Source organism: Eumetopias jubatus, unplaced genomic scaffold, assembly GCF_037043125.1.
Source record: "Eumetopias jubatus isolate StellerSeaLion01/CBP00866 unplaced genomic scaffold, mEumJub1_p1.0 scaffold_4, whole genome shotgun sequence".
In the NCBI taxonomy this organism is placed as follows: domain Eukaryota; kingdom Metazoa; phylum Chordata; class Mammalia; order Carnivora; family Otariidae; genus Eumetopias; species Eumetopias jubatus.
This window is the reverse complement of record NW_028274810.1, coordinates 79967962-79980141: the sequence shown is the minus strand read 5'-3', so window position 1 is coordinate 79980141 and position 12180 is coordinate 79967962. Positions and strand designations below refer to the sequence as shown.

The 12180-nt window shown below is 41.7% G+C and overlaps 1 protein-coding gene and 1 pseudogene across 6 annotated transcripts in view; both read right to left on the bottom strand.

The window, feature by feature from the left end:
* The window catches only part of KIAA0319L (KIAA0319 like), a 98770-nt gene that overhangs the window by 26851 nt on the left and 59739 nt on the right, over positions 1 to 12180 (bottom strand). For all 5 annotated transcript variants that reach the window (XM_088022505.1, XM_028113791.2, XM_088022506.1 and 2 more), the window contains exons 5-8: positions 9702 to 9803; positions 6369 to 6466; positions 2955 to 3042; positions 1450 to 1542 (exon numbers count right to left, since the gene is read on the bottom strand). In XM_088022505.1, coding sequence (XP_087878631.1) covers positions 1450 to 1542; positions 2955 to 3042; positions 6369 to 6466; positions 9702 to 9803 — 381 coding nt within the window. The remainder of the gene's footprint in view (positions 1 to 1449; positions 1543 to 2954; positions 3043 to 6368; positions 6467 to 9701; positions 9804 to 12180) is intronic.
* LOC114217033 (ubiquitin-ribosomal protein eS31 fusion protein pseudogene) lies at positions 2957 to 6459 on the bottom strand (annotated as a pseudogene). The gene is made up of 3 exons (XR_015767994.1): positions 6369 to 6459; positions 3662 to 4241; positions 2957 to 3042 (listed from the first exon to the last, which is right to left on the bottom strand). The product of XR_015767994.1 is annotated as a ubiquitin-ribosomal protein eS31 fusion protein pseudogene (transcript).

The window sequence follows — 12180 nt, the reverse complement described above, 5'->3', positions numbered from 1 at the left end:
GTAATCCTTAAGAGAAAAAAAAAATGAACTATTTCACATACTGATTCAGAAAAATTCTTCAGCATGGAGAAATAATCATTGTACATAATAGTGTGTACTCTGTGTTATCATAAAGACTGTATAATGTATTGTCTTACATACGCATAGAATGTCTCTGGAAAGAAACATAAAATAATACTGTTGACTGTCTGGAGGACAACTGGATAGGTGGCAGATGGGGTCATACTGATTCTCTCCAGTGTACACCCTTACACACTATTTGGCTTTGACCTATTCAACAATATAAAGTAAAATGGCAGAGGGGGGCTGGGGGAGGCCTGGGTGGCTCAGTCAGTTAAGCGTCTGCCTTTGGCTCGGGTCATGATCCTGGGAGCCTGGGTTCTAGTCCTGCATTGGGCTCCCTGCTCAGCGGGGAGCCTGCTTCTCCCTCTCCCTCTGCCTGCCGTTCCCCCTGCTTGTTTTCTATCTCCCACTCTCTCTCTCTAATAAATAAATCTTTAAAAAAGTAAATGCTTAAAAAAAAAAGTAAAATGGCGCTATGTGAACCCTTTCTACTGCTCTCACGAGTACTTCTTCCTGTTCTCTCTTCCATCTTGGCCTGCTATTCTTCTACCCTCCTCTTGCCAGTACCATCTACGTGAAATGTTTAACCTTGCTAGAGATTCCTCTGCTAGAGCAGTGGCTGCCTTGGCCATAAAACGACTATTGGTGGCAAGACAATCAGGGTAGCAGGGCCTCACTAGACCTCCCAGGGGACCAAGCAAATACTGCTGAGATGACAGGCCTGAAACCCCCTGCATGCATAGCCAGCATCAGTGGCAAAGACCCAGAAGTCTTCTCATGTCATCCATCAAGGGACACTACTCTGAAGGGTAAAATGTTCACGAGCAGGGCCGGGGCATGGAGCACATTCTGCGAGTCTCTCTGGGAGGAGGCTGACAAAAACCTTGTCAGGCAGTACATGCCAGGGAGAGCTCCCAGCCAAGACCCTCAGTTACTTATCTTACTATAGAGGAGGGAACTTTGTTTTCATAACTGAGAGTGGTGACTCTATCTAAGCAAATTTGAAACCCAGCAAGTTTCATATAAAATAATGCTAAATACCTGCATAATCCCACTTTCTTAACATCTCAAAAGAGCAGAATTATTACTTCAAACAAGCCACATGGGGATTTTAAATAAGGCCTGTCTCGTTTTTACTTCCTAATCAGTTGCTTGCAATGGGTAGTCTTCCCATAACATGGTCAAGAAGATGGGCCTAAACAGAATGCAGACATTAAATTGGCCCCAAATCTTCTTCTTCTTCTTCTTTTTTTTAAGTAGGCTCCATGCCCACCATGGAGCCCAATGCAGGGCTTGAACTCATGACCCCGAGATCAAGACCTGCATTTTCTACCACAGTTCACAGTGAATGCTACTCTAAAACATCATGCCTAGACAAGCACTCACGGCTGCCATCAATGACTGTGGAAGTGGTTGGTAGAGAGATCTCCTGGAACTGTGGCGACACGATGGCAACGGGAGGCTGATTCTTCCGGGGCTCTGAAAGAAAATGACGAAGAAGAAATTAGAAGAGGGGCTTTATTTTATTTATTTATTGGCAGTTTTTATTTTTTATTTAATTTTTTAAAAAGATTTTATTTATTTATTTGAGAGAGAGAACAAGAGAGAGAGAGCACAAGCAGGGGGAGCAAGAGAGGGAGAAGCAGGCTCCCGCTGAGCAGAGAGCCCAACATGGGGCTCTATCCCAGGACCCTGGGATCATGGAAGAGGGGCTTTATAAATTATAGGAGGAGCAGGCCTGTGTGGGTGAATTATAAATCAGTTTCCATCACATAACTAATGGGTGCAGCATCACCGAATGAATGGCAAGTCACAACACCAGGTTACCATTCTAGCATAAGACACGTGGAAGCATCAGAGCCTCTTCCAAACCTGACCACTCCTAAGACCATGCCTCGTGCATGCTTTCAATGCACATTTCAATGTGCTATCTTGTCCGTGAAAAGGACTACAGTGGCACAAGCTGAGGAGAGGTGGACCACAAACAAGCTTTGTGCAACAAGGGCCTTGACAAGCAAACTATCCCTCAGCACAGACTGTGCTGAAAAGATAACGGATGATTTCCCGACCATCCCTGAGCTGACTGTGTCTAGGCCTGAGTGATGGCAGGGTCGCAGACCACTCTGTCCGCCTGAATGACTATGAGCTACAAACCCAGGGGCCTTTTGAAAAAAAAATCCAACGGTCTTTATGTTAGACACATTTTTAAGAAGGTGAAAGGATTACCTTGGCTACAGAGCTCAAGGAACAAACAGAAAAATCTATCCCCAACAAAGACAGAAACCAGTATTAAGAATTTGTGCCAGTGTATGTGCTACTCTCCAACTTGCCCCAAATTTCCCTAAAAATGCAAAACAAGATACTTTGTTATTGCACTGTAACTTACCAATGGTGGATCACTTAAAAAGAATGACGGGATCTGATTTCCAAGGTGAAAGAAGACTGGCAGGGTTTAAATGAGGAATTCTGTGTGCAAAACCCATATCTGGAAAGAGATCAGAAAGAGCCAGCCATTTGGCTGGTTCTCCTTTACATGCTTCTCCCAGGCTCCTTGTGTCTCTTAATCACAACACATGGTCCTCTCTCAGCATGACCTACTTGGAGAAGTAGTTCTCAGACAGGCAGGCTACTGCTCAAGCCACACCACACTGGGGGTCATGTGATTAATGTTTCTCCGCCCAGCCAAATGTTCCAACTAGAACCAAAGCATACGCTCTGCCACCTAACCTTTCATTACATTGAACTAGGCACTGCCCAATGAATATAGAAGAAGAAGAAAGAAGAAGAAGAAGAAGGAAGAAGAACAACAACCCTTCAAGTCAAATCTCCCCCTCTTTGGGAATCCTGCAGAGGAAGCAATGGAGATGCAGGTAGGGCTGGGAAACTCATACCTGGTTTTACCGTCACGTTCACATAGCCTTCCCCATGGGCATTTTGACCATCTACAATCACTTTGAATTCATATAAGCCTGGAGTAAGCTGCAGAAGTGAGAGAAGACCTTTTAGAAAACCACAAAGAGCAGCAATTCTATGTAAAATAACACACATATCTGAACTTTCCATGCTGATACTGCACTCTCTTCTTGCACAGTTTCCAAAATGGAGAGAGTAAACTAGCTGAGGAGATGAAACAATGAATTATAAACTAAAAAACCATAGCTTTTAATGTGAATCTTATTACTAGCTGACTCTAGAACAACAAAAGGGAATTCAATATCTCTGTACTCCCATTTTCCTTTCAGAAGAACATTAAGGGCCCAACCACCCTATTTCATAGAGTTATGAAATTAAAATAATCATCTCTGCAAAGAAAATCATTTTGCAAAAATACCAAATAGCTCCCAAATATCTGAATATTTTTCCCTTCTGATTTCCACTAAGTGTATAAACATAATATAAAAGAAAGAAAATCACCCACAATCCCACTGTCCTAACACATCAGTTAATCATATTTCTCTTACTTCCTCCCAATGCTTGACCACATACAAAAAGTATTTTAAATAGTTCATTCGTTCAGCAAACATTTACTGAGAACCAATTATGTGCTGGACATTATCCTAGGCTTGGGGTTTGGAGAGGAGTAAGATAAGATCACTACCTCAAGGAACTAGACTTTCAAGGTCCAGTTAAAATCAAGGTGTGCATCAAGCTTTTTGTTGTTGTTAGTTCATGTCTTTTATTAACCCGTATACACAATTACTTGTCTTCCGGTCTGTTGAAGCAATAGGTCAGACAACATTTAGCACAAGAATGCCTATCAAAGTGGCTAGCCATAAAAACTTCAGCACCGCATTCATCTGAAGGGCACTCCCGATGAAGGTGACTGATTTTGCCATTCTCATCCACCTTCTGGTATTTCAGGACAGCCAACTTAACCTTCTCTCTCTTATGCTTACTCTCCTTGGGAGTGCTGTAATACTCCTTCCTTCTTAGCACCACCACAAAGTCTCAACACAAGATGAAGAGTGGACTCCTTTTGAATGCTGTAGTCACACAAAGTTTGTCTGTCTTCCAGTTGCTTGCCAGCGAAGATCAGTCTCTGCTGATCAGGAGGAATTCCTTCCTTATCCTGGATCTTGGCCTTTACATTTTCTACTGTATCTGAGGATTCAACCTCGAGAGTGATGGTCTTCCCCATAAGGGTTTTCACAAAAATCTGCATCTTGGTGGCGGTTCCACTGCAGATCGGAAAGAAAAACCTGCATCAAGCTTTTTATTATTCTTTCTTCTATTCATTTAACATGAGCACCTTCCCCCACTATAATAGCCTTTTTAATGGTCACTTTCATAGCTGCAGAACAGTGCCCGAGTGTGTCATATCACATAAGCGCTCCACATTGTTGGGTATTTGGGTTGTTTCCAGACTTTTACTATTATAACTAATGCTTGCTGTGATGAACATCTTTCAGACGACTGAAGTTTTTCCTTTCTTCTGAATGATCTTCTTTGAGCAAATGTTAATTGACTAGTGTTTTTGACATTCTTCTTCTTGGAAATCTCTCATTACTTGGCTTTCACTTTGCCTATTCCTCATTTCCTTCAGTTTCTTCTTCCTTGTACATCTTTAAGGACAGTATTCCCCAGGATTCCAACTGTACTCTACACACTCTGTCTGGAGGATCTCATATATTACCATGGCTTCAAATGTCATCTGTTGGAGGTTGGTGTGCAGATTTATCTCTCTAGCGCAGACTTGTGTCCTGCTCTCTAGCCCCTGACTCCCAGTTTCTTCCTGGACACCTCCACTCAAATGTTTCACAGGTACCTCAAACTCACTCTGTCCAAAAATGATTTAATCATCTGCAAACCTCATCCAAACTTGCTCCTCTTTCTGTGTTCTTCATTTCAGTAAATATCACCACTGTCATACCAACATCTACCCAGGTGCCTGAGCCAAAAGGCTAGAATGATCCTAGACATCCTTTCCCCAACACCTCCACCCCATCAAATGATCACCAGGTCTTATCGAGTTGTCCTCCATTATATTCCTCACATCCACTCACTTCTCTCCATTCACAATGCCATCATCTTAGATTTCAATGATCATAGCATAGTTGTTAAAAGCAAGAGCTTTAGGGATGGAAAGTTCCAGTTCAAATCTACCATTTAAGAGCTTTGTGAACTTTGGCTAAACTACTTTATTTTTCTGATTTTTAGTTTTGCCATTTATAAAACAGATATTAGTATCTACATCTTGGGGTCATTACAAAGATAAAATGAAGTTAGAGCATAAAACAATTAGCACTGTGTCTGGCACATATCATGAGCTCAACAGTAGCCTTTAAGTTTTATTTTACTTATTTGTTTTTTAACCCAGGCTATCACCATCTCACACCTACACCTTTCAACAGATTCTCAATTGGTTTCCCTAGTTTGAGTCTTACCTCCTCCCATCTGCAGTCAGGGTGAGCTTTCTAAACTGAAAATCTGAACTAGTCTTTCTACTATCTAAAACCTTTCAAAGGTTCCATATTCCCCATGAATAAGATTCACAGTCCTCACTCTGTGACCCATGCATCTCTCCAACTCTGTGCCACTGTTCTTCTCACACTGGAGGGGCCAGTCATGCTGAACCACACAGAATTCCCTTTTTGTCACAGTTTCTATTTGGCCCAGTGGACATTGCTTCCCCTGCATGGGGTATCAGCACTCCACCCTTTACCCAGAAAGTGAGTCACCTGTCATGACCCAGCTGAGTAAACTCTAAGAAATCAAACTCCCCAGGGCGTCAATACTCCCTGCAATGACCTAGTGCATCCCCTGTTATTAACTGTCTGCTTCTGGCCAGTATCACCCGCGAGATTCTATTGTCCTTGAATGTGAAGATTTTGATCAATTCACTGGTAAATCCCCACTGCCTGACATATAACTAGTGTATGATGAACAGTTGTTGAAGAAAAAAAGAATGAACGAATGAATGAGAATGCCTGGCCAAAGAATATGAACATTTTTATGGTTCTTAATAACTACACTGAATCCCAAAAAAGACTGAGCCAATTTACACAGTCTTGTGGCCACAAAAAACTTAGCTTATCTCCCAAATTCTAAAATCCTTATGTTACCCTTAAAAGCTGTTTAGTGTATATTTTCAGCTATCACCACCATGCTTATACAGTCTTCTCACCATAAATGAACATTTGAGAATCATACACTAACAAATACTGGATGTTAGCCAGGCTTTTGGAGGATTCACTTCTGAAAGATTGTTCCTGATTTAAGTGTGAACAGAAAATTCTACATTCTACATTTTAGAAAATGGTCAGCACCTCTATCCCAGCCCTGCAAGTGAGACGAGGCAAATTCACCTTGGACAGTTTGAGGATCTGGGAATGTTTCCCTTCCATCTCTCCACTGTAGTCTTTAGGATGAGTAATCAGCTGCCAGTCGTAGGTGTAGGTTTCTCCTATAGAAGGGCAGTTACAAAAATCATGAAAACATACACCTACACACAAAGAGGGCAGCCACACAGCCTGCCAATAACAAATCTCTTCTAAATCTTGACAAGGCCTTAGTTTTTAAGATTCCGCCCCAGAGCCTCTAGGGAAACCAAACGTTTTGTTGAAAGAAAGGGAGGATTCTGCTGACTCAGCTACAGTCAGGGCTTCCTCCACTCTCTCCCAGCAATGCTCTCTCCTGCCCCACACCCAGCCTCCCTTTGAGCAAGGCCAATCCTCCCTCAAAATACCAGCTTGCTCATGGTGTGGCATCACAGGGAAAAAACATGCCCTACCAAACACTATAGATGAACTCACTGGGAACAAAGGCCATTTTCTTGCAAAACTTCTTTTGCAACAAAGAACAGCAATGACTTCTAAATAACATGGTTCAAAAATAGCTTTTTTACAGAGTGCTAACAATGCTTGTCTCACTGAGGTCATCACACCCTGGTGAGTTAAAAGAGCTACTTCATTCCAGCTGAGCTAAATAACACACTGCAGAAGATGGTAGGGGATGGCCCATTTTAAACAGTCCCCACTGAAATTAATTAAGATCAAATTAAGCATAGGGCGCCTGGGTGGCTCAGTTGGTTGAGCGACTGCCTTCGGCTCAGGTCATGATCCTGGAGTCCCGGGATCGAGTCCCGCATTGGGCTCCCTGCTCGGCGGGGAGTCCGCTTCTCCCTCTGACCCTCTTCCCTCTCATGCTCTCTACCATTCTCTCTCTCAAACAAATAAATAAAATCTTAAAAAAAAATCAAATCAAGCATTAAATGGTCCTCATTTGTAGCTCAGACTATATGACTGGGTAGGGCAAGGACAGGATCCCGTTATCTAAATGGAATCCTGCCCCTGTGAAAGTGGTCTTAAATTTTGAGGGGGGTGAGATTCACATCTGACGAGGGATGGATGGGATTTGGTAAGAAGGCTAAGTTTATGTTACTACCCAGAAGTAAAAATAAAAGGAAAAGAGAAGAAAGCTAAAAAGCGTAACAGAGAATGGTCATCTCTTTCTTAGTTCATGAGTTCAAAAGTAAGTTAGCACAGAATTGAATTCCAAGAGAGGCTTCATCTGAAGACCAGATTTTATTTTATAAGCCTGAGTTGCAAGATCGATCACTCTTTCTCCCCCCTGAAACACTAGTTTTGTGTTGGACAGTCGTCAGCCCTGGGCAGCTCTCACAAACGTCCCCTGGGCAAGTCTGGGCAGGCGAGAAGCAGGAAAAGCACAGCAGCGTGGGGCTGGTGCCAAGAGATGACCTCTTTTCCAACTAGAGTAGGAAATTTGTTTTCCACACAGAAAACAGACTCACATTAGTTTGGGAACTGACAATTTTATAATATCTCAGGCTGGCAACGCAATTTCAAGCAAGGACAATATTCCTAGTACAGAAAAGCTTGGGGGATGAATTGTGCCTCACAGCTGGAAATCTGCCCCAAGGGTAGGAACAGCTGAGGATAGGTCTGCTAGACGGAAGGCTGGTTTCAATGATTTAGGGCAGTGGTTTTCAAACCATGCCTCCAAACCCGAGAGGGATCCTGAGAGGTGCTCCAGGGGCCGCCACAGGAGTGAGGGGAAGAGTAGGCAGAGCGGGTTCTGTTCACTTGTCCCCAAACCATCCATCCCATGTATCTGATAAAGGCTGAACAACCCATGGAGAGGAGAGTTGAAAAGAATCTGTTTCTCAACCCATGTGTTTTAGACTTTATCAAAGTCTCCACTGTATTTTAACTATACTCTGTCCCTAAGCCCTCTTTATTTAGAACCCACATGCTGATCTACAAGGTGACAGCAACTCACAGACATGTATATGCAAACAGGGGTTAGACAAGAAAATAAAGCAGAACCCAGTGCTTTACACAAAACACTGGAGTCAACTGCAGCTCAGGGCAGTTCTCACCTATCTTCAAACGCCACCAAATTCATCCACCTTAACTTACCACCAGAGGGGGTAAGGATAAAGCTTCTCTGGAGGAAGATGGAATGACCTGATAAGGAAACCTCAATTTGAGGGCAGAAATATAGAATGGGGAAGGCATTTATGTTCTGGAAAAGTACTTTTGCATAAATACACTATTTGGTATTAGGCCTTTTAGAAAGTAGGACTACTGTATAGGAAAGGTGTGTACCTAAAATGGAAGGACCCCATCCTGAATCCTAGAGTATGGCATTCGACTTGACTAACCCTGCAATGAGTAGCATAAACCCAATGCAATCATTTTCCATCAAAGTATGCTTCACTATTGTCAGAGAAAGTCTTAAAGTGCATATGTGTTACTTTTTTTTTCTTTGGCAACTCTGGTGGGATGCATATGTGTTTCTAAGCCAAATTTTGGCATATTAATATATACTTCAAAGGTGAAAGGGATGCTCATATTATAAAAGTTTTCTTAAATAATGAATGCATCATCCCCTAATTTATGTATTTCATAAATCTGAATTTTGTGTATCACATTGGGCCTGTCTTCTTTTTTTTTTAAGATTTTATTTATTTATTTATTTATTTGGAGAGAGAGAGAGAGAGAGAGAGAGAGAGAGAGAGCGCGCAAGAGCACAAGCAGAGGGAGGGAGAGGGACAAGCAGTGCTCGATCTCATGACCCTGAGATCACGACCTAAGCTGAAATCAAGAGTCAGACACTTAACCAACGAAGTCACACGGAAGCCCTGTCTTCCTTTTTTTTTTAATGTCAAATCTCTATTAGCCATAGTCTTAGATCACTCTTCTACAAGTTCTATATCTGCTATTTTACTAGTTTGTACAAAATAAATAGGTTAAACCTCAGTCTCAGTTTCTTCCTCCTTTAAAGGGATATAATACAACCTCCACATAATGAGCATCAGCTATATGCTAGGCACTGAGGTAGGTCCCTTATGTACCATTTCATTTTGTCCTTAAAGTAACCTTATGAAGTAGAACTTATTATCCTCATTTTTACCGAGAAAGAAAGGGAAGCACAGAAATAATTTGCTTAAAATCATTCAGCTAATGTCTGGCTGAGCTGGGATTTGAACCCAGGCTTGACATTGAAGCCCATGATTTCAAACATTATATTATATTGCCTCTTGCATCAGATAAACATTTGTGCATGTGCATACTATAGCCTGTTCTCACAGGACTATTGCAATGAGTAAATGAGTTAAGGTAGGTAAATATCATAAATTAAAACATTATCCAAATGTAACTAAGGGGATGTTTTACCTTCAAGTGGTTCTTGGAGAACATATGCATTTAACTGAACTTCATTCTTAGGCAGGGTCATCTGGACACTTTTTCCAGCAGATACCACCAGTTCCTTTATAACTGGAAACAAAGAAAATATACAAGAGATAAGAAATTAGATCCAGACTACCTCATTCCTCTCCATCCTTTTGGGGCCAAATTTCTTTTATAAACAATATTCAGTTACTGCCTTTATTTCCTAATTATTTATCTACTCTTTAATCCCCTAAAATTTTACTCTGCCCCCATTTTTCCACTGAAAAAGATCTTTTGAGGACATCCACAAACTGCTCCTTAGCAAATCCAGTAATTCTTTCTCAACCTTTACTTCAGTGGCATCTAATACTGCTGACTGCTTTGTTATTAAAACTGTCAGGTTATCATGACATCATATTATTCTACTTTTATTCCTTTGTCTCTGAGTTTTTCTCCACTGTGTTTTTTTTTTAAAGATTTTATTTTTATTTGACAGAGAGATAGAGAGCACAAGTAAGCAGAGAGGCAGGCAGAGAGGGAGAAGCAGGCTCTCTGCTGAGCAGGGAGCCTGACGCGGGGCTTGATCCCAGGACCCCAGGATCATGACCTGAGCCGAAGGCAGCCGCTTAACCGACTGAGCCACCCAGGCGCCCCTCTCCACTGTATTTTAACTACAGTCTGTCCCTAAGCCCTCTTTATATAGTAATTTCCATGGAGTTCAATAATCAGAGTTCAACAGTGTTTCAAGGATCATCTTTACGCTGATAAACAACTTTCTAATAAATACATCTATTAAGTTCCTAAAAGAAAAGCCAAATGTTGATCACAAGGCCGGCCTTAATTTCTTTCTATTCCAATTGCTACAACCACAGACTTAGGTTATTCCAAGAATCTTAACTGGTCTTCCCTCTGCCAGCACACCCCACTCTAATCCATTCTGTCTTCCTAAAACACCCGCCACCATTAGTTTTTCTAAAATACTCCCCCCACCATGTTACTCTCCTACTTAAGACTCTCCACTCCCACACCGTGTTCAAGGCCAACTGCTAACCTGGCATTAGAGAACCATTAACATCTGATCACACCACCTCACACTTCCTCCCCAGTTCTGCCTCTAATTATGTTAATTTTCCTTCTTGTGCTCCACAGAAGACATAGTCTACTCTTGGGGACTTTACTAATGCTATTTCCTTCAACTGGGGTGTATGCTTTCTTTATTCTCAGTCAGTACTTTGTTTCTAGCTTAAAGCCAGTCTTCTCTCCAAGAAAGCTTCCCAGACCATTTCAGTTCAAACTTATCTGAGGTACCTCAGCATTTTTGGAATACCCACGTCAGCTAATAGCTATATATGCGGTCTTCACACTATTTCAATAGCTATTTCATACATGTCTGGGTTTCTCAACCCTGGCACTACTGACATTTGGGACCAGATAATTCTTTGTTGTGGGGGGCGGGGGAAACTGTTCTGTGTGCTGTAAGAGAGCTGGCAGGTTCCCCGGCCCCCACCCACTAGGTATCAGTAGCACGCCTCCTCCATAAGTGTAACAACCAAAACTTTTGCAGGTTGTTGAGAACCACTATTATATAAATCTTATTTCTCTGACAATAATGGTTATTAGGTATGAGACCTAGGAAACAGAGAGCTTAAAGCAAACAAATGGCTGGTCCACCCATATTTCCAGACTAGGGGGTAAGGACTTCCTAGACAAATATGAAATTTGAGATCTATCTGTCTGCTTGGGAACACTGTACTGAAGAAGAAATGATATCTTCCTTATGGAAACTTCAGCATTTAGATACCCTAGGAGGTTGAATAAGAATTCTCTGAAGTGACTTTAAAAAAAAAAAAAAGACAAGAAATGCAAAGAAAGGAAAGAGAAACCACTATACTCAGAAAGAGTATAATGGACAAAAATATAGTGTTACTCAAACTCTTTATAATTACACCAAAGATTACAGGCATTCTGCCTGAACACAAAAATTACTTTAGTGCCTCAGGATTGAAACCCCCAAAATTTCATGTTACTCTACCAGGAAAAAAGAGCCTAGGGAATCAAAAACCAGCAAAAATTCATTCTCACTGGCTTTGCTTTACCCTGTTGCCTTTTTCAGGGGATAAAGATCAAGTTAGTTTCCTTGATTAACCATTTCCTCCTAATACCTTACAACAGCACTCACGAAGCACAGACTTGTTAAGGCAACACTGCTTATAAATCTCCTCCCTATGGATGGGTTGCTTTAAAAATAAAGATGCTGCCAAAATCAGAAAGACAAATATCTGACCTACAATCAGCCATTCAGAAGGCAAATAGGTACAAAGGTCCAACTTTCTTCCCAGTGGCTTCTGTTTGGTCTTTGAACATTGCTTAATTGGATCTTGTGCCTTTAAATCCCAGGCACAGTGGAATCTGGCTCTGGGAAAGTGAGCCCCATTAATTCCCATAGGCTGGGGCCTGTTGAGAAGGATGGAGAGCCCCAGGT